Source organism: Caloenas nicobarica, chromosome 7, assembly GCF_036013445.1.
Source record: "Caloenas nicobarica isolate bCalNic1 chromosome 7, bCalNic1.hap1, whole genome shotgun sequence".
Classification (NCBI taxonomy): domain Eukaryota; kingdom Metazoa; phylum Chordata; class Aves; order Columbiformes; family Columbidae; genus Caloenas; species Caloenas nicobarica.
The window spans coordinates 5,702,085-5,729,939 of record NC_088251.1 but is presented as its reverse complement, the minus strand read 5'-3'; the positions used below and the strand labels follow the sequence as shown (position 1 = coordinate 5,729,939).

The 27,855-nt window shown below is 35.5% G+C and overlaps 1 protein-coding gene across 6 annotated transcripts in view; it reads left to right on the top strand.

Annotated features, from left to right (window-relative positions):
• WDR11 (WD repeat domain 11) overlaps window positions 1–27,588 on the top strand; it is a 43,796-nt gene extending 16,208 nt beyond the window's left edge. For 3 of the 6 annotated variants that reach the window (XM_065638758.1, XM_065638753.1, XM_065638759.1), the window contains 21 exons: window positions 1,088–1,191; window positions 1,818–1,997; window positions 3,800–3,884; window positions 8,780–8,886; window positions 10,912–10,987; window positions 12,472–12,580; window positions 12,973–13,097; window positions 13,501–13,648; window positions 14,408–14,514; window positions 14,989–15,103; window positions 16,739–16,910; window positions 18,492–18,600; window positions 19,346–19,408; window positions 20,366–20,431; window positions 21,201–21,372; window positions 21,638–21,733; window positions 23,060–23,225; window positions 23,782–23,879; window positions 24,853–24,998; window positions 25,935–26,017; window positions 27,065–27,588. In XM_065638758.1, coding sequence (XP_065494830.1) covers window positions 1,088–1,191; window positions 1,818–1,997; window positions 3,800–3,884; window positions 8,780–8,886; window positions 10,912–10,987; window positions 12,472–12,580; window positions 12,973–13,097; window positions 13,501–13,648; window positions 14,408–14,514; window positions 14,989–15,103; window positions 16,739–16,910; window positions 18,492–18,600; window positions 19,346–19,408; window positions 20,366–20,431; window positions 21,201–21,372; window positions 21,638–21,733; window positions 23,060–23,225; window positions 23,782–23,879; window positions 24,853–24,998; window positions 25,935–26,017; window positions 27,065–27,219 — 2,482 coding nt within the window. In that variant the 3' untranslated portion in view covers window positions 27,220–27,588. The remainder of the gene's footprint in view (window positions 1–1,087; window positions 1,192–1,817; window positions 1,998–3,799; window positions 3,885–8,779; window positions 8,887–10,911; window positions 10,988–12,471; window positions 12,581–12,972; window positions 13,098–13,500; window positions 13,649–14,407; window positions 14,515–14,988; window positions 15,104–16,738; window positions 16,911–18,491; window positions 18,601–19,345; window positions 19,409–20,365; window positions 20,432–21,200; window positions 21,373–21,637; window positions 21,734–23,059; window positions 23,226–23,781; window positions 23,880–24,852; window positions 24,999–25,934; window positions 26,018–27,064) is intronic. The other 3 variants (XM_065638757.1, XM_065638756.1, XM_065638754.1) reach the window with 3 other exon arrangements.
• The last annotated feature ends 267 nt before the right edge of the window (window positions 27,589–27,855 follow it).

Here is a 27,855-nt window from a genome sequence, read left to right as displayed (position 1 = left end):
ATTCTTTGTGATGTGTATCCAAAGAGCTGTTTGTGATCCATGTGTTGCTGGGTTTTACTTCTCGGGTTCTTAGGTTCATTTCTGAAACATTAAATTTTATCATGATTATATAACCAGGAAAAAACGTAATAATATAAGAACCACTGAGCCTAGAGGATTCTGGATATGGTTGGATTGTACTGAAAAGTAAAGCGTATTTCTAGTTGGCACAGAGTCTTTAATGGATTTTGAAGGAGTCTTCCTCCATTAGCTCTTGATTTTCCTGGATTTATGGTCTTAATTAAAATTTGAACTTGAAGTCTGTTAAAATGAGATTTTAAAGAAAAAGGAAGGGCTTTTTGTATGTGCCTTAAACTGCATTTTTGCGCACAACTGGGTGCAGTCGGTGGTCTCTGGTCTTTGCTTATGGCACAGCCCTGTCCTCAGCCCAGCGAGACATGGTTGCCAAGGCTGCGGGGCGGTTCGAGTCCCTTTTAGTCCCTTTTAGATGTCAAAAAACCAACACAAAAACCTGATGCATAGATATCTCACAAGACTGTAAACACTGGTAATACTGAAAGTTTCTGTTGTGGCTTTGTATATGCAGAGACAATCATGTTTCATGTGCTTAGTGAAAGGCTTTGCTTCAGTTACGGGTTTTGTCACCTGGCACCTATATAAAAAATTTGTATAGGTGAACAAAAAGCATTCCCCAAATTTGGAAATCTGTTCTTAAATGTCAAAATATCTATGTTTGTTCCTTAGCTGTATTCGTTACCATAGTTCTACATATTAATACGCAATATATTTAAAAGCTTCCGTCCAATGCTTAGGTACACTTCAGAACAAGGGCTACATCTGTCTGGTTTGTACAAATATCTCTGTAAAGAGGATGAAAGTTATTTTAAATTTTGTATGGTTTTGTGTGCATGATCTGCTGGTTGAGTTGTTCGTGAAGTTGATGTTGGGAATAATCTTTTCAAAATATTCTGCAAGTAATAAATGGTAGGAATACTGAAAGAATAACCTGGGGGAAATACAAAAGCGAGGACCTAAGTCAACAGGTGATCCAGTTTGTATTAGGAACTTGTTTTCATTTCTTTTACAGCAGTTCAAGTGCATCACCTCTGTATTCCCCTGTCTCATTCTGTGGAATTCCTGTAGGAACATTCCAGAATAAACTTCCAGACCTCTCATTAGACAACATGATTGGTAAGAATTTCTTTCACTAGTGTTACTGCTACTCGTTTCTAGAATTTTTGAATCATTCTACATCTCGGCTTCCTTGGGAACTACATATGTTAGAATTATTTTCTGTGCAACTTCCATAGTAATTCTGAAAGAAGAGAATTCCTGTTTGCTAAAGAAATTATCAAATTAATCTTTTTGAGAATTTTATATTGAGGACCAGTGTTAAAAGCTCGTTGTCTTTGAGGAAAAAAGTAATTTTAAATGGAATTTGGCCAAATCACCTTCATTTTCTAAAAGTAATCTTAAACAGATGAACACAATTTAAACCACCCCTGAATTCTGGAAGAATAATTAAATGGTTGCACTTTCTTTTCTTCCTCTTCCTTCCTTTGTCCTTTTTTTTTTTTTTTTTTTTACCTTTTTAGTGTTAGGAAAGAAAGCTTGTATTGGAGAAATTACGTGAAGTGCAGTCTTCTAAAATGTTTTAACATACAGATCTCAACCGGAGGCAATGCCTCTTTAAATAAACATTGCTAATATAAAAGTTAGTTAATTTGTGGTATTTGTTTTTTAAACTCTTGTGTCTGATAACTTTCCCTAACACCTCAGATTAAAACTGAATACTAACAAGAGCTTTAAATTTTAAGCAGGGCAAGGCACAGTTGCTGGAGAAGAACAATTAAAAGGTTCTTTTCTGCAAGAAGTGCACCTCAAATTTCTGCTGACTGGGCTCCTTTCAGGACTTCCTTTGCCTCCGTTTGCCATCCGCATGTGCCCACCTCTTACAACAAAAAATATTAAACAGTATGAGCCCATCCTTGCTGTTGGTAAGCATCTTGAATAGTTTATTGGTTGCTCTGAAAAGAATGTATTTTAGATGAAATACAGATATAGTTCCTAATACAGAAAAGAATCTATTTTTGTTACTGTGTAACTAATCACAAATAGCAACCCTTGTATTAGTTTGCGTCCATGATAGTCTTCAGATTCTCTTTTTCCTGCCTTGGGTTTAAGTGGTGCTACCTGAACAATTGAAATATATTGGCAAGTTTGTATTTATTGCTTCATTTATTATGATATTGGTCTGTTGATACACTTAGTATTTTACCTGCTGCTCTCACATAATTGTAAACATAAATAAATACAGACTTTGGCAGCACTGCATTCCTAGAATAAATAAATGAACTTAACAGAGACTGTACCTTTGTTCTGATATAAGTATCTAAAAATCCACTTAAGCCACTTAATTTTTCCTGAATGAATCTATTCTGTCTTACTACAAATATAATTAAACTCATCTAGATATGAGAATAGTTACCTCTGAGCACTTGATTTGTTAACTCTGAGTTCTCTCTTTTTAAATCTGATTTTTCTGGCCTGCTCTTTCAGACCACAGCAGGGATTTCACAGAGTATCCGTACAGGCTGCTGTCTTTCTCTCCAGTCAGTGCACTGGGACAGTACACACAGAGATGCTGTAATTTAGAGATTTTAGGAGGTTGTAAAATCAGACCTTCAGATTTGGATTGTTCAAATGTCTTCTTGGTATAGCTAAGATATCCATTGTTCTGGGCTGCCCAGTCAAGACTGTGCCTGTCACAAGTCAGACTTGAGAGATTTTTGTTATTTTTAAGGTTGCCTGTGCTGTAGAACCTTCTTAGGTTTTTGGATGGGCAGGGACTATTGCAAAGGTGAATTTTATGCAGGAGCTTAAAAAGAGCATTTCACTCCAGTAACGATACGTGTGCGTGTGCGGTTCTCCTAATACTTCTGTCATTACTGACCTAAAAGTATCATCAATATTTGTGCTGTAAAACCTAGGCAAGCTATCATTACATGACGTGATGCTACTAAAATGTAACTTTTCATTTTATATAAGCTGTAGCTGCTGAAACAGGTGAAATATAAAGATTAGGAAGTTAATATGTAGCTATAAAGTGCATGTACAGAAAGGTGTGCAGCATTCTAGACTTAACGTACCTGAGTGGCTCCTTAGGTATCCACTATTGCATTTAGTAAAGGTGACATGAGTGAAAAGAAAAAAGATCAATTAAGTCTTCCCAGTATCTTATAGAAAATAGTAACTTTCAGTGTTTCGGAAGGATTTTGATGTAATTGAAGCTAATAGCTACTAAGTTATTGATTTGTAATTTGCAAGAGGTCGTTATTTCAGGGATGAGAAAGCAGAATTGCTTTAATGATTTGGTAAAATCTATTCATGATTCTCCTCTGGGATTATTGGTGGATGACAATTAATACTCTTCCTTGAGGCATTTACTCATCTTGAATAATCAAAACAAAAAGAAACATTAATTTCTTCTGCCACGGGGAGTCTTGTGGAAATGCAAAAAGAATGAAAGGATTCTCTGCAGGCTCTACAAATAGGCTCAGGAAAATGTCTTGATCCAAATGGATTTCACTGGCTGCAGTGAAACTTTGGAAGGTTTAGTATTTGGGATTTAAGGACTAGAAATCAAAATACCTTTTCTAAAATTGTAAAGTAAAATAGTTGCGTGTGGGAAAAAAAATTATAAAGAGAAATAGCTGTAAATCCCATATTTTCACTAAAGTGTGTAAGAGAAGAATAAAACAGGTCTAATATATATACTTTTTTAAATCACTTTTTATAGGTACAAGTAATGGCTCTGTCCTGGTGTTTCATCTGACAAGTGGACTCTTACACAAAGAGTTAAGCATCCATTCCTGTGAAGTCAAGTAAGATTTTAATTCCTACTATAATCCTTCTAGGAGGCATTGTACCAGCAATGTCGCTGTCTTGTTTAATTGTCAATGATGCTCAAGAAAGTTGCCTGCTGAGTAGTCTACCCTCACAGTATCTTTGCTATGTATAAGCAGTAACACGCTGACAAAATTGGGGTGAAAATTACTTTGAACTAAATATTAGAACTGTATCTATCCATGCTTGCTGATCTAGGATGCATATTAACTGCTTCCAGTTTTTTTATGATATTGTGGTACAAAAGTCTTTTTAGCACAAGAACCTTTGTTACAGTGTCTTATTTATATAACTGTCATGACTCACAGATTGTGTCCTTTGAAATAATTCTGTTTTGTATGCCAAGGTTTTATTTCCTTTGCTCTTTTGGGGTTGATGTTTCTATTGAGACACTTTTATCTTTATCTAACAGTTTTATCTTTAAAAGATTTTAAAGACCAAACAGAGGACTCAGTATTTATCCGTCCTAAATAAGGAACAGAGTAAGTTTTCAAGCTGTTGTACTGTTTGTGTGTACACAATGGCATAACTTATTTGATAACTAATGGCAAAGATATTCAAGGCGAGGCTTGCTGGGTAGATATTTCAAGACAGATTTAAGCGTGGAAAATAAAATGTTTGTCTTTAGTAGGAATATTAGTAGAAATTTGTGTCACAGTTGTGACATGAAGCCGCCATGAGGTTAAGGTCTTTTTATTGTTCATTCTACAAAAAGATAAGAAAGGTACAGGTGACCGAGAACAGGTAGCTCTAAGAGTTCATTATGGAAACCTGCTTTGAATCTACCACGAATATTATATATTTACATTTGTGGTGTTATTACTTGGCACCATAAGAACAGAATTTCCCTTTCTGTTCTAAACAATTTGAATTTGTTGTTTCATACCATTAACTACTTTCAAACTTATTTTCATTTTATTTTTTGTGTTATGCTGTGTAAGAGGATACTGCTTTTTTCTTATTAAGGTGATTATGGAATTGAAAGTTAAAACCACTACTAAGATTTCACAGATTAAAGAAACCAAAAAAAAATGAAGATGGGGAAACAGGAGGAAATACACTTTGTAAAAAATATTTCTTTATCTTTTATTTAGGCTTCACGTATTATTGGAAGTATTGTTAGTTTGGGCTTGTCACTTTGCAAAGGTTTTGCAACTTCAGAATACATTGTGCCCCTAGGAACTGTTCTTGCACAAATGGCATTTTTAGAACAAAATTTAAATTATTGTGAATTTTGTTTAATCATAAGCTGTTACCTGGGTAGGTCTTTTAAATATTTGTTTTAATTTCCTCAGTCCCACTCTTAATGATCTGAGTGACTATCTACATAGTTTTTAGAAGTTCAAGGAAGTGCTTTAAGCGATGTAGAATAAGGTGCAGTAATTTTTTTGTTTTTAGTTAATATTCATGGAGTACAACAGGTTTTTCTCTCAGTGGGAATTCTTATTTTACCTCTAAAATGCAGATAGTTTGGCTAATGACTCTATTTCAGTTTTAACTGAAAATACACCTCCAGGGAACATCATTATTTTAGTATGTAATTGAGAATACCCTGAAATTATAACTCAAGGCCAGCGGAGTTTTCAGTGCCTTGTAGTTTAAGAAAAGAATGTAATAAAACAGCAACTGTCCTTTACATGTCAACTGTGCTAAAATAATGGCCACTGAGGTATCTAGGTGCTAGCAAATGACTTTTTTTGATGTTAAACTGTTCTTTTATAGAAGCTACTTATGCAGTCACTTGGTGATTTTTTTAAAGTCTTTTTAAACTTTGCAGTTCTGTATTGTGATTAGGAGTAGGGCGAATTCTTTTGCTGTCCTCCATTTAAGATAGTTCATGCTCATGCGTAATATTGAATATTTATTTTGTCCATGATTCTTACTTAGCAATTTCGCTATTTGGTTCAAATTATGTGAGTAAGTACTTTTCCTTTGAGTTTAATTTGGCTGAAGGAAGCTGTGAGCGGGAGGCCGATCTTTCTTCCTTCAGGATACAGAGAAATGCAAATAATTCGGAATTAGGAGAACCATGAAATAACTTAAGTCTGATACCTGTTCTGTCTTCTAAGTGGAGCAATATAAGCTATTGTGGTAAGATACGAGATGATAATACATCTTCAGTTCAGAGGAGAACATATTTGAGACACGGAAATAAAATGCCTGCTGAAGTTCATCAAGTTCAAAGTTTCAACAGCTTTAATTTTTAGCATTAAAATTTCACTGACTGTAACAAGAATGTGTAAGGCTTGCAGGCAAAACTTGAAAATTACTGCATTCTCATCCAAGTTTTAGCAGTTGAAGTTAAGCTGACTCCCCTTTGGGAGACTGCTTTGCAGGTATTCATCACCTCCTTAAAAAAAACTTTCCTCACATAGAGAAAGATGAATGAAAACCAGCTACCGCTTCTGTCATCCAGGTGTTGCTGTGCCAGATTTATTGCTGTGCATTAGTAGATACACGTTGCCTGACAAGCGTTAAGCAGCGTTGCAATGAAATCTGTATATTCAGAATTGAATTCTGAAGCCTTCATTGCAAGATGAACAATTATCTCAGATGTACAATGTTCAGCACTTAATGGTAATTTCTTTTTCTTAACCTTCCTTTTCTTAAAAAGGAAAAACTTGTTCCATTGCTGACGTTCACTTTTGGACATGTAGACCGTACAAATACCTTTGAAGTGCAAGGAAAATTCTTTTTAAATAATACAATTTGGGTCTAAGAGTATTTTCTGATAATGTGCTTGAGATTTTAATAGTTTTCTTTAAGATACGGTTTTACTTCCAATTTTACCTTTTTTGTATAATTCTTCATTTGAGTAGCAGCTCCCTTGTCATAAAGTCACAGCAGACCATTCCCAACTGGAAGAGTCATTTGTGTTTTTATCCACTTCAGTACACTCTGTAATTTGTTTGTGTTGGAACCATTAATCAAAACAACTGAATCTTCCTCCTGAAGTAACAGAGACAATTTGAATGTATAGAATCCCTGAATTTCCTATTTTAAAAGAGTGGATCCAGGCTGAGAAATAGTTGGTAGGTGAACGTAACCCTTAATTCTAGTAGAATTATTTCTTTTGCAATGGAAATATTTCAGTAGCAAAGGCATTACTTGTTTCCTTCATTAAAACTTGAACCACTGTCTTCAGGTTCTCAATTTATATGTATGACACTAACAAAAATTGTATTGTTTCAGATGCAAGCAGTTGGCTAAGCTAAGGTTTCCTTTTGATTATGAGTGTCTTGGGTTTCTGTAGATCTTTATCAGTATTGACAAATGGCGGCAAAGAAAAAGGGCTTCTCTTAAATCTGAACTGATGAAAGAAGTTTAGAAAATGCCTCAGGTCTGGTGAAAAACTGCTGGCGATAACAATGCATTATGAGTACTCTGTGCTTTTCCCTAAAACATAGTAGAATCATATGTAAAAATTAGGGAGGTGTCAGAATTCATATTTCTTCCATTTCAGAAAATTCCCCATATTTACAACCCTTCAGAGACTTGCGATGTCACACATTATTGCAATTGTAGATTTCTATTCGATCGTTCCTGTAAGGGTTCAATTAATAATTGAATACTTCTCATTTTGATTGAAATTATTGGTAGAACTTTTGTAGGTCCTGGTGGGAAAAGGACTGGTTCCTAAATTTTTCACTTTACTTGAAGACTTAGGAATAAATCTTCACATTTTTTTAAAGCTTGAATAAATAATAATAAAATAAAAATAAATACGGTTTTAACTTGTATGTGCAAAATATTACAGGAGTGCTTTTTGTTTTCACCCATCTCCATTGCATTTAGGAAGCTTCCACTTAATACAATGAGAGCTGGATTTACTGACAGTAAATTATAAATATTGATATGTATCTTTCTCATATTTCATGTATATTCTTGCAAAGCAGACTATGGTTTTACAATTGATGTAACAGGAGACATAGTTGTCCTGGAAATAGTTCTTAAATAATCTGTGTTTGAAGGAAAACCTAAATCCTTTTATCAGTGTTAAAGTGAACTTGGGCATATGTATGTGTTAGAACAGTCTCAATTTTCTTCTAGATTAGTTCCTCAATTTATTTCATAGATAAAGCACTTAACTATTTGTGCTGGCATAAAATGTGTGTGGGAAATGAGGCCGGAGAGGTCTCGCTCGTGTTTGGAACAGGATCGCCCAAGTGCCGCTTTCTGTGGCCTGTGGTTTATCTCCAGAATTTGCTTAGAATCCGTATGTGCTGACAATATGTTATATATAGTGTAACTTTATGTCCTTGCAAGATTTCAAGGTAATTTAGTTTGTGGCTGCCTTGGCATGATCTAAAAGAGAAAAAAAACCCAAAAACCAAAAAACCAGCTTTTCAGTTCTTTTGTGATCGTCTTTGAAATCTGCTCAGGGCCTCTCTTATTCTGTCATCTTTGTTTCTCCTGTCTCTGGGCTGAAGGAATCACATCTTCCACCCTGCTGTCCATATGAATATTTTCCCCTTTCTATATGCTGGCAAATCCGAATTATTTGATAGTTCTTCCCATCTGGTAAATCACTGATTTAACGAGAGCAGTGCTTTTAGTCCACTCTAGTGCTAAATACCAGTGAGGGATTTTCACAATTCCCAGTGTTTCCAACTGAAATTTTTGTTTACTGACACAAAAAGCAATGTAGTCCGAAAAGAAAGCACATCTTTAATTTGGTAACTTTATATTTACATCATAATCATAAATACGTAGTTTTATGCTTAAATATAGTGTTTCCATAAAATGTAGGAAATTTCTTTTGTGCTGTTATCAAATTGAAGAATATGTATAAAAAAATGCTGCCCTTCAAGTTATTTTCTAGTCAATTGAATATTTAGGCTGACATGCTCCATGTGCTCTCTTGTGATGACAGGGGAATTGAGTGGATCAGCTTGACTGGGTTTATTTCCTTTGCCACATCAACACCGAACAATCTGGGGCTGGTGAGGAATGAGCTGCAGCTGGTGGACCTGCCAACAGGTCAGTATTTCCTGAACAACCTGTCCAGGAGGCTGACAAATTTACTGCAAAGTGACAAACAGAAGTTATTACTTTTTAAAAATTATTTTGTCATGACAAAATAAAATAATAAAGAGAATTTTTAACTCGTTCTGCTCTTCTGTCTTTATGAAGCCACGTAGTGTTTTCTGTCTGGTGCTCTACAGACAGTCTTGAAACACCTTTGCAAAGATGTCTGTGACTTGAATTTATTAAAAGAATGAATATACAGGCGACTCAGGAGCAGGCACACGGTATGGGTGTTAGTGGTGTATCTTGTTCAAAAAATGCATATATTTCCCTATGTGTTTCGTCACAGTCTACAGCCATTGTTTTATGTGCAGCTCAAATAGTGTTGAACCATTTATTGTGGTTTGTAGCAACAACAGATAATTTTTCAAGGTAGGCCAGGTGCAGGGCCAGATTTCGATTGTGTTCATGAATGTAATAGAAATAAAACTGGAAGCTTTTATAAAGAATCAGAAGAATTAAAAAGCTCTTTAAAAGATACAATTGATAGCAAAGCTAACAGCAGATTATGTGTGTTTTTCAACTACTCCGGCCTTATAATGGATGACAAGTGTATTTGTGATTGAGTCCAATATAATTTGTGAGATTAGATGGCCAAAAGTAGGAAGCATTTCAATAATTTTAAATTCTTTTTGAACGTGAAAACCTGGAGCCATGTAATTTCTATAATAACTGAAGAGCCTGTGTCTTGTTACACACGGCTAACTCTGGATTGCTTTATATAGCATAAAGAGATTTTTTTAAATTGTTTTTTAAGCTTCTGCAAAAGACTCAGGTTTTGTATTTTCCAGGGAGCTGCACAAAGAGGCTGTTCTTTTAACATGACAATACTGTAATTTTTTTCCAGATCGTGAATTTGTTTAAAATCAAACAAGAAAATGTATGTACTTTATAAAATTCTTGTAATGTAAAATGGGATTTTGATTTTTTTCACTCAGCTTGTTAATGGGTATTGAAACATTTATGAATATAAGTGATAAAATGTTCAGTATTTCTGCAGGCAACCAAGTTTCAAGTAAGTTTGAATATCTGAAAGCTTAGCTTGTTGTTTGCTTAAAAAAATGTTACATTTCCTTTTTTAAGACTTACAAGAAAGGCTTAGCTACTTAACTGTTTGATTGTTAGTTCTTTTGTCACTAATTAGCCCAACGTTCCATTTTTAGGCCTAGGAAAACTGTACACGAACACTTTGACAAAAGTCTCGTTTATGTTTCTGAACAACAATAAGGAAGAAAATTCCTAAGGTGTTTGATCACTCCTGAAGCAAACAGAGCTGGAAGGTTTCTTGGAGGCACCTCTGACATGAGGGCTCTAACTAGCATTGTTGATAACTAGATTTATTCACCTAATTGGGATAAGATCAATAATAAAACTTGCATTTTCCTTGAAAGCTGAGGGGATGAAATTTGCACAGGAGATGCTGCGATACTCTGGTGTTTGTAGACCATTATTTATTTTAGTGATATGTGTAACACCTTTAATTCTGCAGCACTTCGTACAGGTGAATGTAAATTTTGTTGAGGATGGGAGTGCAAGTTCCGAGGGTTTATTCTTTTAGCTGGAAAGAGAGAATGGTTCCGCTAAGTGTCGAATGAGTCAGTACTTGGAAATACTTTCAGACTCAGTTTATGGCAGAGTTAATTTCTCTTACAAAACTTGAAATCTACTCATGAATTTCCTCCTTGGGGAACTGAGTCTATATCTCATTGTCTTTGAGTGGAAAATAATAACTCCTTGAACTCTCTGTAATGCTGATGATGCATCAATTTCAGTAGCTGCGCTCTGCAAGTGAGTCAGGTATTTTATTAGACAATATAGTTTACATCATACTTAGTCCTTTGAAACACAGTAAAACTGACAATTACAAGAGTGATGTTAGATATGGCAGGTTACTTGGAGATGTTCTAGTGTGGTTTGTAAATTATTTTTGTTTACAACAGAATGGTTTATAAACTATTTCTGGTTTCCTCCATCCAGGCAGGAGCATCGCATTCCGTGGGGAGCGAGGCAATGATGAGCCAGCTATCGAAATGATAAAGGTGTCTCATTTGAAGTAAGTAGATTAACCTCGTGAAGTTTATAAATTTTACTGTACTGCATGAAGGCTGGCATGAATTAACAGGAATAATAGAAATTCCAGAAAAAAACATTCCAGAGAGTATAGGAAAATGTGCAACAGCATCAAGAGAAAAATATTTTAGAATATGAGTTCAAAGTGCGAAGGCTGTCAATGTTTCTGTGGTTGACTTTGTCACTTAAAGATCCAATCACATTGCAGGATAAATTGTTAATATTTCAGTTCTCTTAAGAATTGTGTTCACTGAATGCACATTTTTGATAATATTAGGGAGAATAAAAGTGCTGAACAGTTTTTGTCAACTTTGATTATGTTAGAAGTTAATTCCCTTTCTATACCTTACTTAAAACTAGAAGATTAGCATTAAAGGTGGAATGATATTCCACGTGTTAATAATTTTTCCATGTATGTACTTCACACCTTTATAATAATTGTTTACTGGAAAACCAAATGTGAGGTATAGTTGTTTTGGAAGTCACCTGGAAAATGACCACATCATTTACCATCAAATGCTGCTTATTTTGAGATCAGGCCTGTGACAGGAGGCCCTGGTCCTTATAGCATCAAAAATAATAACAGTAGTATTCTCTGAGATTACTTGCCTGTGTAAAATAAATTAGTGTTGAATTTAATAAGGTGTTGTCTCTAAATTTTAGAAGTTTTTTTCTTTATAGCAGAGGAAAAAAAAATAATTTTCTGTAGCTTGCATAGGAATATTTTCAGATGTATGTGTTCCAAAGAATTTGGAAGAGTTCAACCATATAATGGTTTTATTAATACATTAAAAATTAAGAACAGCCGTGGGCTTAGATGAAAAGACTAGAAGTGAGAACAAGAAAGGATAGTTCATTTGAATAGAGATTATTACAGTTGAGAATACATACAGCTGCAGAGCCTCTCTGTATTTTCAAGTTACATGTCAAAAGTGGCGGATTGAAAGTGTTTCACTCATTGGCTCCACAGCTAAAAGGTCTGAAGACATGACTGACAAGTGGTTTAGTGTAAGAGGATTTTATTTTCATTTATCACTGGATTAGGGAAGTGTCATGTGCCTGGAGTAAAGAAAAAAAAAATCTATCCAGCCTGAAGTCTTGATATGTCTTTCTGATCTCTTGTGCAGTCATCAATTTGGGCTGAATATGGCTGAATTAGAGGTGCTGCTGCTTCCTCTGAATTCCTTCCTTTTGTCTCCTTTACAGTAATTGAGCAGTACCACCTATCAGAAATTTCTAATTCTTGTCGCTGTGAAGGAGGATTCTTTTTCAGACACTCTTTTACACTTCAGTAACTCGAGGAAATCACAAGATTCAGAGTGAGATTTGAGCCAGGTTATTTTACTCTGCTTTCTCTTAGTTTTTGCAGGTTTCCAGAGTGCCGATGTGAACAATATGTGTGAAGACAAGTGCTCAAATTAAAACGGAATGATTAATTTTGATGTAGTAAATTCTTATTTGTTTTAGGCAGTACCTAGCTGTAGTATTTAAAGACAAACCACTGGAGATCTGGGATGTCAGAACATGCACTCTGCTCAGAGAAATGTCTAAAAACTTCCCTATAGCAACAGCTTTGGTAAGGAATAAAATATATTACTACTGTTTATTAAATATATTGAGGTAGTATAAAAATCTATAAACAGTTTTGCAGCAAAATGTTACTGTATCTGTAGCATACAGATAAGTGCTTTGACTGTTGCATTTTCATAAACAGTTTTGCAGCAAAATGTTACTGTATCTGTAGCATACAGATAAGTGCTTTGACTGTTGCATTTTCATCTGTTATCAAATAGAGGTAAGAAAAAAAGGAGGTGCTGGTACAAAAATCTGGTCTGCTCCTTGGATGATGGGGGGAGATATCACAGAAAGCAATCTTCATTGAAATCATTAGAATTAACAGGAAAGTCCTCAGTGAATTCAGGGAGTAAACCTTTGTCTTTTCTATTTTTCCTGGTTGATTTTTCACAGGAGTGGTCACCTTCTCATAACTTAAAGAGCCTGAGGAAGAAGCAGTTGGCAGCTCGGGAGGCCATGGCCCGACAGACGGTTGCGTCGGACACTGAAGTCAGCAGCGTGGAATCTTCTGTTATCAGGTATTTCTCATTCTTTTCTCCATCAGTTGCTGTTTTTCCACCGTGTGCCATTGTTCTATAGGGCAGAATATTTTGCAACTGATTCTTGAGTACATACCAGGCAAAGCAACTTTGTGGGCCTCCCTTTAACCTTTAGATGTGGAACTTGGATTTACTGCTGGATCAGAGCAGCAGTGTCCCGGTTCAGGTGTGTCTGTAGCAGTCTGCTAGTTACCTGGTTCTTGAAGCAAAACTCTTATTTGCCCCCGAACGTTTCCACAAGTGTATAAATGATTTATCTGTTGCTTTTGGTGAGTTATTTTGAAGGAAATACTTGTTTTTGTGCATTAATTAGGGAGAATTTGCCTTGCAATTCTAATTTCAAGAAGGAAATACTTTGTATCTCATTGTGTTCTCTTTGAAGCTTGTTACAGGAAGCTGAAAGCAAATCAGAGCTGAGCCAGAACATTTCTGCCAGAGAGCACTTTGTGTTTACAGCTGCTGATGGGCAGGTTTATCATCTCACAGTGGAAGGAAACTCAGTAAAAGACAGTGCAAGAATTCCTCCTGATGTGAGTTCCAGTTTTCTGTATTGTTGATGCTTTAATTTTTTTCTTAGTTAAAATTGCCAGAAAAAAAAATGAGGTATATGAATTGTAATGGCAAGTGGTCATTAATGCAGCAGTTTGAAATATGAAAGTTCCAACGTCAAAAACTGTAGCAATTCTCTTTTAACATCCTTATAGTTTTACTGTTGAAAACGTTGTTGAAAGAAATGATTTTTTTTTTACAAGTTGGAATCTTCATGGGCCCTGACTTGCTTTCTGAATAAATTACATGACATATTTTTAACAATCTTAGTAAAGCATATAGAAAAAGCTTGAATAGCAAAGAGGGTGTTATTGAAATGTGTTTGTGTGCTGCTAATAGATTTTTATCTTGCATCATAGGAGGACTTGAGTGGGCCGCAGCACTCTTTTCTGAGTTTGAAACTTGGGTTTTTTTCCAGTTACTCTGAAGCACAATCTTTCTTTTTTTGGTCATTCTTGAAGGCTTTGATAAATTTAACTCACAAATAGGAATTATTTTATTTTTGTTTCCTACTTTAGTGTACACTAGTATTGTGTGTAATGAAGTCTTTTTGGTGTTGGTGCTCCCTTGCAACAAGAGACAGAGAACCCAACGTTTCTTACAAGAAAATGTCTTTTAAAGCAGATTGAAGCAAATATGACTGACTTGATTAAAAAAAAAAAGACTAATGTTGAAATGTTTGTTCCTGTGTTTAGCTCTGTTAATCACAAGATTTTGTTCTACTTCTTAAATATTTCCAGGGAAGTATGGGTAGCATCACATGCATTGCCTGGAAAGGGGATATCCTGGTTCTTGGAGATGTTGATGGAAACTTAAACTTCTGGGATTTGAAAGCCAGAGTATCCAGGTATGAATACAGATAAAGTCTGATAAACATGAGATAATGAGTGTTAGAATTTTTTTTCCCCTTCATTTTTGTTCTTCGCTGTAGGAGGTCTCCTGTGCTGTTTGAAGTGAAAAATGCAAGTATTTTGAAATAAAATTGCAGAAAATGCCTACTGTGTTACAATACTCTACATTTCATCTTCTGTGTTTTCAGATGGAGTAACATTTTATCGAAGTTTTTCAAACAGCTAAATATTCTTATGTTAAATCTGCAATGCATCTGATAAAACATTTAGTGTAGCTTTTATTTCAAGCATTCAATCTTTTTAGTTTTCATTATAATGTGGATAGCCACTTATGTATGTATATATGTATATATAGATTGTTCTCCTTCTCAGTCTGTACAGTGTAAGGGTCTGCAACATTCATGGAAGGCGTTTAACTACCCACAATATTAGGTATAGAATGATTGATACTACTCTTGTGCTTTTCTTAGGGGCATTCCTACACACCGAAGCTGGGTGAAAAAGATACGATTTGCCCCAGGGAAAGGAAATCAAAAACTTCTTGCCATGTACAACGATGGAGCAGAAGTTTGGGATTCAAAGGAGGTGTTTGTTGTTTTCATATACACTTCTTTGCGAAATACACATATTCGTTCTGAAAATCAGGATGTTGGGGATTAAGTTTTACTTGGTCATGATTTCTTGCTGACAGTTGTATAATAAAGTTTTATGGCTTTTCTTGGAAGACTTCTACTTCCTATAAAGCATTTTTAAGCTGTCATCAATGGAAAGTACCTTTCACACATAAAGCTGACAAAGTCTCTGAGATACTCTTTGTTATTTATCTGTAATGTTTTTGAGGCAGACATTGAAAATATAAAGGGGAGTTCTCAATCTTAAAATTTAATCTGTGGACAAGGGATAATTTTACTGCAAATTTCTTAACTTCTTTGCATATTCGAGAGTATGTATTCTTCGGTGCATGGGTTTAATTTGTTAGGGAATGCCTGATAGTTAGATACTTGTTAATTAACGTTGTCTAGCTTCTCATCTTATTAAAAAATTCTGTTTAGTAATGTTCACACATCTTCCGGGGTTTGCTTCAAAGGTCATTCAGGAGATTATGGTACCATGGGGAAGGAAAGATAATTGTACTGTCGTAACTTAGCGCCCTGGAGTAAGTTCAGTGTATAAGGGTATGAAACGGGAATTTTAATTTTTTTCTATTCACTCTGTAGTGATCACCAGCTCACTCAGACACTTAATTTGAACAACATGTAACCCTCCATTGATGATAAGAGTTGGACAGCAGATACGACCTACAACTGTGAATTATGTAGGCAGGGTAGAATACTAACCCATGAGTCTCTCCTTGAATAACATTTGAATAGTTTTGATGCCATGGGATACTCCTTGTGTAGCTGTTCCCTCTCTTTTTCTGGGACAAGGCAAAAAGTTTCCTACATTAAAGCATTTAAAATTAGTTCACATTTTCAGCCGTATATCTTTCAGAATATCTGTAAAAATATTTTTCAGTCTCAGTCCTATTACTCATATAATCCTCTCCTTGGAACTTCACTTTTGCCTACAACCAGTTATCTGATATTTCCGTATTTTTCTCTAATTTTCTCAGTTCTGTGAGTAATTGTGCTCTGGAGCTGTTGTACCTTGTATATCTCTAACTCCATGCTCTGCACTAGAACAACAGAAAGGAAACTACTGACCCATGGTTTAAGTGAAGTTTAGAAGGTTTTGTTTCTCTCTTTTGTTTGTGGACAATAAATCATCCTATTCCCTTAATATTTTCCGTATTTCTAGACAAGTTCAGTATTTATGAAGATAGTATATGTTTATGAAGAACATGGGTTAATTAATAAGGTCACTTCCACCCTGATGCATGTGTGCTAGATCAGGGAATGGAATTAAAGAGAGATGTAAATTTACACTTGTTTACCGTAGAAATTTTTCGTCAGAAAAGATAGCAAAAAGGCAGCTCTACAGCTGTGCTCAAAAGGATCTTTTCTTGGCTCTCAAGTGGGGAAAAAATATAGTTTCAGGGCAACCATGTGCCCTACTTCAAGGTTTCTAAATTCCATCCTCTCCAGAAGAGACCATCATTAAAATGATTTATGGCTAACTTCACCTTTTACTGCAGATTCGGTGCTCTGCCTCGTGGGCATGTGACAGAGTTTTACGCTGTGTGATGGAGAGCCTGCTAAAAATGAAAAATAACTTTTCCAGGTACAAATGGTGAGCAGTTTGAGAAGTGGGAGAAACGTGAATTTCCGAATCCTGGATGTGGACTGGTGCACTTCAGACAAAGTGGTCCTGGCGTCCGACGATGGGTGCATCCGAGTTCTAGACTTGTCCATGAAACCATCGTGTTTTAGAATGGATGAGCAGGACTTAATAGGTATGTTGATTTTCTTTTTTGCTATTGACTGCTGGATATTTCATTTTGAAGGTGGACCATAAAAACGTTCAGTGCTTCTGTTAGAACACAGAATTGTCATATGTAGAGGATTAGGTGTCCCTATAGTGGTTTTCATAGATACAGGTAAATTTTGTAGGCTTAGGGATAAACAGGTGGTTTTTTGGTGCACGTTAATCTCCTAAATAAACTATACTTTTTAATACCTTAATTGGAACATAAATTAACAAAATAAGAGCGTTTTGTACAGGTGTCTAGCAAGATGACTTAAAAAGATTCTGTACATCAACTGGGTATCAGTACATATGTCATTGATATTCTTTGCATGATTTTGAAACATTGTTAATGTGTGAAAATGTCTTTTCTGATATTTCCAGGTATCAAAGGCAGTTTGTAGACTGATACATTGCTTTTCAGAGCAGATGTTCCCCCTGAACTCTAGAATAGCAAAAACAGTGCTGTTCGACTTTTTTGCCACATGTTTAAGAAAGGAATGAAAATATTTAACTATTTAAATAGTTAACTAAGCTACATTTTCTTATTTTTTGTTATTGGTGTTCCAAATAACTGCTTATGTTTTGGTCTTTTTGGTCAATCCTGCCTTTACTCGTAATATTTCCTTAAAACACGTAGATTCTGACGAAGACATATGTAATAAACAAAATTGGGATGTGGGGAGCTGTGACATGGGATATTTGAGAAAACACATAATTTATCACAGCTATTTTTACCATCAAATGAATGTTCTGTAATATTAAGCTGTAAAAATTAATGTTCTGAAACCAAACACACTGAAATTAGGATATGCCCGGGTTAAGGTTCCCTGTGATTTAACTGTCCTGCCTATGCACTGTGATAATCTTTTAATTACAAAATCACATTTACAAGATTCCTACATCATTCAGTGCATATGAAGTACAGGGAATCGCTGAATATCTAATAATGTAGCTGGTTGGTACTTGTTTTTCTCCTAAGTCACTGGGTAGCATCTACTGCGTGTCATCCAAACCTTGTACTGAATACAGACTTACTAACTTCTGAATTTGCATGACAAGGGCTAGAACTGTAATTTTCATCATATTTCTTTGCTAATATAGATACGTGTTAAACCTTACCACATCCTTTTCAGATAATGGGTATTAATCCTTGTATTATGCTGTAGAAACTGTGGTTGCAAAGCAAAACTAAAACACGTATTATGGTACATTTTCGTATAGCTGTGCTTATTTTCCAGCATGTCCTTGAAGTAGCAATAATCATCATATACAGCTCTAATTAACGCCAGTATAATATATTCCAGGACTCTATGGCTAAAGTCGATATGGAATGTCCTGAAATTCTCATTTGAGCATGGTTGATAATGCTGTACCTTCCATGAAATGTTTTTCCCTGCGTTTCAAGATAAGCCTTTATGTTTAGTAACCTCTGCTGTGTATATGAAAAGCCTGTGATTTGTGATTTCCTTCTGGTGCCCGCAAACAGGGTGGTACATTTTATGGTTACAGAACAGGGTGTTATTGCACATTAGCCACTCAACAATGAATCCTTTTCCTTTTGTTTCAGAACCTGCATGGTGTCCCTATCTGCTTGTTCCAAGGGCTTCATTAGCTTTAAAAGCATTCTTGTTGCATCAGCCATGGAATGAGAAGTACTCTCTAGATATTATAAACATGTAAGAAGAAATATATATCTGTATATAAAATATTATTTTTGTTTTAAATCTTGCATCTTTTAGTAGTCTTTCTGTGCAAATAACTGTTAGATGTATAAGTTTCCTCGCTCTTTGGGACAGTAAAATGATAATAGCTTCACTGTTTATTACTAAACGTCATGAATAGAAAAGGCTTTAAGGGCAAGTGTTTTATTTCTTTTGACTTTCAGTAGCCCTTGGCTGTTGAAAACTGCTGTCTACTTTAAGGTACTGGCAATATTTTTATGTAATTTGCAGGTTATATTACTTCAGAGAACAACTGTGTGTTCTCTTTGTTCAAGAAGTTAACTAAGAATAGTCAGAGTTGGTTCCTGAAGTGTAACTGAAAGTCTCACTAATGGGTCTGTCTTTACTCTTTGCTGCCCTTCGCCTCATAGTAGGAGCAACTCTCGGTGTCTTTTATTGTGTTTGTCACATATTACTGGGCCAGGCCTTGTCATTTTCATTAATTTCAAGGTTAATGAATGAAAGTTGGAAAAGAAAGACTGATGGCACTGACTCTGAGGTTGAGAGAAAGCAAAACCAGTCACTCCTTACTATTTTGGAATTAGTAACTAGATGAAGAATCTTGCATGAATGGCTTACCATAAGAACGTGAAAGATTATTTCCATATATGTTCTTGTGTTTTGCTACTACCAGTAACACTTTTCCATTTCAGATAATTCAGTTGTTTTGGTTTCTTTCTTTTTTTTTTTTTTAATGCAGTGATTACCCAGAGAATGAAAATATTAAAAACCTTCTTCAGGAGCAGTTGAATTCATTGTCCAAGTAAGAATTTTCCCTATTAATATTTGAATAAGCTAGGGAATTCAGAGAAGGCAAAAACCTGAAATTTGTGGCAATTCACAACTTAACGAAGAAAGAATGCTTATTGCCTCTCTGAAGAAAAACTTGAGTAATGACAGCTTTTGTTTTAAACACAGTTAATTTTTTATTAATCTAATCTTAAAGGTAGTGCTTTATTAAAGTTTTAAAATTTTCATTTCTATTTTTTCTAATTAAAAATAAGCCATAATACAATCTCAAAAATATTTTTTTCAAATTAGCAAACTATCTCAAAGTGGTTTGTTAATTATTGACCAAACAGTCCAAATGTATTAAAGATACACTTCCAGAGTAATGTTCACACGCGTTGCTCTTCTTACAAAGAAAAGAGATTTTGTCATTCCATTTGAACTATGAAAATTATATATAAAGCTAGTAAACAGAAGTTTTTCAATTTTCCTTTTGTCCTTTCATTTAGTAGGATAGAAAAGATAACAGCATATTTTTATCCAGTCTGAAACATATGTAGAAAACCTAAATTCCTGCATGTGGATCTCATATGCTATGGCACTACACAGTTACAAAGTTATTTGTAATTGAATTAATCTTGTAATTGGTAGAATGACTGCAGACTAATTTACAGCTTTGTGTACACCCTTGTGGTTGTTCCCTTTATTACAAGAATAAGGTGTTCCTGACGAACTCACTGTTTGTATTTAGACTGGTAGACTGACTTGCTCCTTGAGGTCAATTATATTTCAAATTATGTCATCTTACTGTTGTAATTGTTTTGCTAGATGCATTTTTTTCATTTCAGAAAAGAAATTGTGTATTTTTGGTTTTGTTTTGGTTTGGTTTTTTTGATTTGTAGGCGATATATCCTATTTGTGTTCAAAACCAACCAACCAAAAGAAGTTGCATGGCATTTTACAGATTATTTATGGCTTTCTCTTTTTGCAGTGACATAAAGAAACTTTTGCTTGATCCGGATTTTACTCTCTTGCAGAGATGTCTCCTGGTTGCCAGGTAGGAGATATTCAGATAACTGTAGCGAGTGTTTCCTAATAAAAACTTGATCCTATTAATGCATATGCATGTGCTGAAGTTTAAGTACTCAACTAATTCTCCTTTAGCTGGGCGCAATTCCTAAAGTACTTTATTACTGACATATTTGAGTGTTTTCAAGCCTGAGAATGGAAATGTTACCCTACAGAAACAGCTTTATTTGCTTGCTGGATGCAGAGAACTTCCTTCAGCCTTGGTGGTACTTTCATAAGTGCATTTTGATAACTACATTACATTGAGTTGTACAATGTCCAAAAATGTAACTCAGAACTTCACAATGTCTGATGGTTTATATGCAAACAGGGGAAGGCCCGTTTTTTATTTTAAATTTATTCTGTGTTGTTCTTCTGACTAAACTGTAGCTAATTTTAGTCTGTCTGTATCCAGAAATGTTTTCAAACTTAGTAACTTTCGTGTGGTTGAAAGAAGATAGTAGTGATTAAGTGTAAAAATAAAATAAGTAAAATATAAATATCCACATATTTATATGCTGAATATTCACTAGGCTTAATTGCTATTGTGAGTTTTCTGCCCAATCTCCTACTTATCTACTTGCTGAATGTAATTGCTGCATCTTTTCATGTAGTTTGTCCCATTGACAATGCAAAGTACTCGTGGTGACCACAAGAAAGCATGGTCTTTGTAAAAAGATATTTTAAATGTCTAATATTTTTATGTGGCATATGAAGAAATACAAACATATTTCACGTCCTGATTTGTGTTTTCTCAGACTGTATGGGGATGAATCAGAACTGCATTTCTGGACCATTGCTGCCCACTATTTGCACAGCCTATCCCAGGAAAAGCCTGAAAAACCAGCGGACACAGGTGTCCTTCCAGAGCAGCTGGTTAATCCCTTGGATATCTGCTATGACATACTGTGTGAAAATTATTACTTCCAGGTATTTCAAGGAGTTCAAAAATATAATTAATAAGAATGTCATCAGCACAACGAATGCTCAGCATTTTAACCTTCTTATCTTACAGCTTTTCACTGCGCATATCTCACTTTTATTAGGAACATACCACTCTGGATTAAATCACTCCCTGTTATTTAAAAATAGGGGGTGTTCCAGAAACTCTCAAAATATTTCCGTACCTTTTAAATGCTCATTTTTATTTCTTGTGGTAGTCTTACATTTAAAGTGTTTCTCTTTCTTTGTGTAGAAATTCCAGCTTGAAAGGGTAAATCTCCAGGAAGTGAAGAGATCAACATATGATCATACCAGGAAATGTGCTGATCAGCTTCTTCTCTTGGGCCAGGTTTGTGGGTAATATTTGAATTTTTTATTCTTCTTCCCTGTCCATTTCGTGTACTTCTCCTACTCAAGTAAAGTTTTGTCTAACTCTCATGTGTTGTTTCGTACCTTTATTCAGTTAGTACATAGCTTTTGCAGAGCAGATTCTCTATAATAACATGGTATATGGTCATATAGGGTGTTATCTTCTTCAGACTTTCATTTTCATGGGAACCCGGTAAAAAACTTTATTTCCATTTCGTGACTAGGAAAGAAAAATTACATTTGGAGTTTCCCAGAAAGAGCTAAAACTTAACATCTTTGGGATAACTCAGCCTGCACTTAGTACTCTAATTTTCGGTAACAAAGGATGTACTAAGCTTGTGGCAGATCTGCACTGAGCAGTGAGACACTGTACAGAGCTGCTCACTGAGACCCTGATAAGAATATTGTTGCAGTTTATATCATGAGCCATTCCCTGCTAATGCAGTTGTGCTGCATCCGTTTCCAAAAAATAGCCTTGGTACTACTAGCTTGAACTTTAATGATTTCTATGCCACTGTCCATTAGAGCATGTCAACAAATGTTACCAGTAAAACATGCCAGAAATATTTAGTCTGTAGATACTCTGTTTAAAATGCCAGTTTCTTGAAGTTTTAAAATGCCAGTTTATTAAATCACTGTGCTGGATTTTAATATGGATTTAATGTGGCTTTTCATTATTTCTGTAGTTATCTAAGCCATCAGCTTGACTGATCGCACCAAATCGACCTCTCTAGAAGTTAGGCACATCATTTTTGTAATAGGCAGAGATGTCATGCCTGCAGTCATTCATTCCATCTGGGGACAGGTGTCTGCAGCCGGTGTAATGAGCCCCCCTGATTAGGTGCTCAGCTGTAGCTAACATTTTAAATTGATGAAATCTCCCTCTATTTTAAAATATCAAGTATTGAATCAGTCCTGGAGATCCTGGCCAGTTGCTGCATCTTTACAATTTCATTTCTCCTCTGTGTATTTTAAACGCTTCTGTTCCTTTTATAGCTCTGCAAAAGTTTATGCAAACAAGGAAATAAATATTCTGAATTAAATTTTTCTTTGGCCTCTTCTAGAAATGTTTGTTCGAGATTAAACATCATATGCCTGATGGGTTTATAAAAGCTATCCTTGCTACAGATGCTTTATTGAAATAGAATCTTAGTTATTACTATGCTGGTAGATATTTTTATAGTCTCTTTTAGAATAACTTTCGTTATTATTTGTTCTATGTCTTAAAAAGGCTACAAATATAAAGACTTTGACCACAACATAGTGACTTTTATTTAAAAGTTATATTTTTTTTTTCTCATGCCAGACTGACAGAGCAGTACAACTATTGTTAGAAACGAGTTCAGAGAATGCACATTATTACTGCGATTCACTCAAAGCTTGCTTGGTCACAACTGTCACCTCATCAGGTCCATCTCAAAGTACCATTAAACTGGTAGCAACCAACATGATCGCCAATGGAAAGCTCGCAGGTAAAACGGGGCTTGAATTTTCTGTTTGCTTGTTGACTAGCAATTCTGATCTTATTAAGGCTGCTGATGGAGATGGAAGAGGAGAAAGTCCTATCGTAATAGATCCTACATCTTGCATATGGTATAGCACGCACTACCTAAAGTACTTAACACAAAAATTATCAGTAACTCAGTTATAAAGTTCAACTTGTTTTTATTTATTTTCATTGGAAAATGTATTTCTACAGTAATTCTCTTAGCACTTGTTTGCTGAGGCTGAGCACATAAAGCTACCTATTTGCCACTTCCCTAATTAAAGAATTAATTAAAAATTGGTGTCTTATGGACAGATACGGACTTGGTTTCCTTTCCAGTTCAGAACTCATTTCAAAATGTGTTTTCTGACATGTACAGGTTAGTTTTGTGTAATGCAAGAGATGTTCACTGTATGATGATTGACTGAAATATTCAAAGACATGCAGAGAAAGTACAAATGTCTGCACTTGCCTGGAAAAAATACTTTCTACTCTGTGGACAATTAACACTTGTATTATACAGTGTGCTTTTCATTTTCCAGAGGGTGTGCAGTTGCTGTGTCTGATTGATAAGGCTGCTGATGCCTGTCGCTACTTGCAAACTTACGGTGAATGGAATCGCGCGGCATGGCTTGCAAAGGTATGTAATTTCTCAGTTTTCAGTTTGCTAACATAAATGACCTTCTTAGTATATGTAGGTATGAAGGTGGTTGAGGGTGCTTAAGTCCTCCAGAGTTAAAAAACCAAAACATCAGTTTGACATATCATCAGGAGTTCTTTCCATGTGTTAAGCTATAACAAGCCAGCCTATTCAATCAGTGTTAACGGATTCTTCTTCAGCCTTTTGACTGCAGAGGTCTGCCCTAGTCATCCGAATAACGAGATTGGGACCTGCAAATGTTTGGAATACTCAATTTCCTAATATTTGAGCAGTGGTTCGTGAAGTTGCATGTGCCTGCAGCAGCACAAAGTTCACAATAAACTACAAAAAACCATTCCTGAAGTGGATAAGTAATTGGGCAGTGACTTTGTGCTGAACTCCATGTAGCATGTGTGCTGATTTTAAAGTTAGCACCAACCACATAGATTTGCATCGACTTCTGTTTTGCTATGCAGATGCAATAACAGTAAAAGTACCTAGATACAGAATTAATTCTCCAAATTATAATGGACAGGAGTCATTAAGGATCGTCTTTCAGTGTCTCTAAGTAAAATTTATGTTTCCTGCAAAAAGTATGGAAAAATTCATACTCAGATTTTCTAAGCGTTAAGAAAAATAAAGATGTCCAGTAACGGTGAAAGATTTCTAATTTCTTGATATTTGAGGTTTTAGAAAAGCCTTGTGTTAAAAATCATGTTAATCACATATAATGTGGAGTGTCCTGAGTGGAGTATTTTTATACCTTATATTTCTAGTTTTTCTTCATGTTGTATTCATTCGAGGCATGTATACTTTTCATAATAAAACTGGTAGTGTCAGATGCTTTTACTTCTGCTTAAAGTATTTCACTGAAAAAAACCAAAACAAAACACACACACACAAAAACCAGAAGTAGAGTGCTGTCTTTAGTTAGCAGCTGAGAATTCATAACTGGTTTTCCCATCTCTCACAGGTTCGTTTGAACTCGGAGGAGTGTGCTGACGTGTTGAAGCGGTGGGTAGATCACCTTTGCTCTCCACAAGTCAACCAGAAGTCCAAAGCCATTCTGGTCCTCTTGTCACTTGGGTGCTTTACGAAAGTTGCAGAGATGTTGCACAGGTAAAGATGAAACAGCACGATCTGTATTTTGTCTTGAGTAAAGCTGTTATTTAAGCATTTGTTGCTCAGGGGGAGGTAGGGTTCTGCAGTTTGATTTCTGACATTTGTTTCTTTTTTATCATTATCGCTGTCTACAACTACCTGAAAGGAGGTTGAAGCATGGAGGGGGTTGGTCTCTTCTCCCAAGGAACAAGTGATAGGACGAGAGGAAATGTGCTCAAGTTGCGCCAGGGGAGGTTTAGATTGGATATTAGGAAAAAATTCTTCATGGGAAGGGTTGTCAGGCATTGGAACAGGCTGCCCAGGTCAGTGGTGGAGTCACCATCCCTGGAGGGGTTTAAAAGACATGTAGATGAGGTTCTTAGGGATGTGGGTTAGTGGTGGACTTGGCAGTGCTGGGTTAATGGTTGGACTCAGTGATCTTTAAGGTCTTTTCCAACCAAACAATTATATGATTTTATGTTTAACCAACTTTAACCTCAGCAGTGCATCATTTCTGTATGCTGAAACTGATGATTCTGTTGCAGTTTCAGTAGATATGCTGGCATTTAATTTGCTACGCGCTTTAAGGTCGATAGCACCCGTTGACAAAGCAGTAACAATTTATAGTAGCTAAGATTATTTCTGACTAATCTGAGCTCTCAAAAATTTTCCATCAAACGTCAGTTCCTTGCATGCAAGGAGGCTGGGGAGGTGTGAGAAACTTGGGGAGAGGGCAGTGCCCGGCGAACAGGTGTGAGGGGAGCACGAGGTGGGATGCGGGACAGCGTGACCTGTTCCTACTTACTGCCCGGGAGCAGGGTACCGCTGTTCTCTGCCATGCACCCGGTGTAAACTTTTAGGAAGCCTGCGTGCAAGTGTTTTGATGCAATGTCCTGGAATACTTTTCTGTTTACCTGCCCTAACAAATTATTCTCTTTTTTTTCCATTTAACAGTATGAGGTACTTTGATAGAGCAGCTTTATTTGTTGAAGCTTGTCTGAAGTACGGGGTGTTTGAAGTTAATGATGATACAAATATCCTTTTTCTGCAATCCTGTTTTTGCATCTGTGTACTCATACACAGTGAGTATACATGAGCCAGTGTTACATGAATGAAGCTGCACAGGAACAGCAGTTCCTATTTGTATTTTCCTGGTTGTTTAGTTTGAAGGAAGTATAAGGAAACAAGAGAAAAAGTGTCATTTGCATAAATCCATACTGTTGCCTCCTCCTGATGCTCTGTGAGGCCTGTGGCACTGAAAAACAAACTAAAAGTGAAAAAAATAAATAGGATACTACATTCTTTGCAGAATTCGGAAATTATTATTCCTGACTGTGTAGTGAAATCAGTGGTTCGGTTACCTTTTAAACACTGTACCTCAGGAAAAAAAAAATCCCCACATGTTGAACCCCTCTGTAGACTAATATAGCATTTTAGTGATTGAAATCTTTTATGAAGGAGTCAGTTCCGAGACAGTGAAAACAAAGAAAATTAAAGGTCAGGATCAGATGAGCTGAAAATGTAGTAAGTATTTTAAAAAGTATCTAAAATTTTGCTTACTACAGTCTGCACATCTAACCTGGTGTTCTGGAAATTCTGAACAGTTGCTCTAAATTTTGTATTTAGGTATATTCAATAAATACTGCATCTGTAAATAATACATGATGGTGTTTTATGGAGTCATCACTCATTTCAACTTGTACAAAAGTCAGTAATAAGTGTGTAAATAACTCCAGATAAATCTAATTAGCGAACAAATCTTGCAGTATGTCCTTACAACTTCTTAATTTCTTTTGCAAGTTATGATGTAGCATTATCGTAGGTACTTATGCTTATCTGAAATGTATCTGGTTTCATTTATAGCACCCTGCATATTGCCTGGTAAATGCTAAATGTGCATTCAGTAGCAGAATTTAAAGCAACAGTTTTGTCTTTATTTGTGCTGAGAAATATTGGGTCAGCACAATTGGCAGCAATGTTCAGCAATTTCAGCTTGGGAGAGCTAAGGAGTGAGGAAGAAAAAAAATTCTCATTTTTTTCATTTTTCTATGGATTTGTGTTTTCCTTAATGCTTCATTCACATAAATTGATCCATGCTGTATATGCAGATTATGCCAGAAGCTTGAAGCTCCTGGGCTTTAAACAGGGAGCCGTTCTCTTTGCCTCAAAAGCAGGAGAAGCTGGGAAAGAGTTACTGATCGAGCTCAAACAGCCTAAAGAGGACGTGACACAAGAGTAAGAATTTCTTGTTGATGAGATTTGGGTTCTCTCTCAGACTAAGATTCCACTGTCTGAAAATACTTTTTCTTGAATCGCTGTAATAGCTGATATCTGTGATTTGAGCAAATGTTGTTAAATGTGTGTGGGCGCAAGATTAAGAACTGTTTTATGTTTATTTTTTTGTTAAAATTGTCTTCGTTTTCATGAGAGGGGAAAGAAGCCTATGATAAAATTAAACAATACTATTTCCAATTTTTTCAACTATAGCAGACGTCAAATTTAAAAATTTGCTGAAAGAGTTCTATACCTGTGTAAAAGTCTACTCCATTTACTTCTAAAAATCAAATCTTTATAGCTCTTTACTACTGTTGTATTTGTATGTATAAATGATTCAATCTGTACTATAAAAATATAAATATATTTAAAGAATAAATATAGATCGAAAAACATACAGTTCTTTCCTGGAATGTTGTTTTCTCACTCCAATTTTTCTGTTCAAAAGTCCTCTTGGTTTAAATCACTTCACTCTCTCGTCATTTTGATAACTGTTTGAATAGAACCTTTAACAGGTTTACTTACAAAAGTCTCCTAACATTCCAAAAATCCATGAAACGTCCTGTTTTTCAATTAAGGTATGCTTATATTCCATGTTATT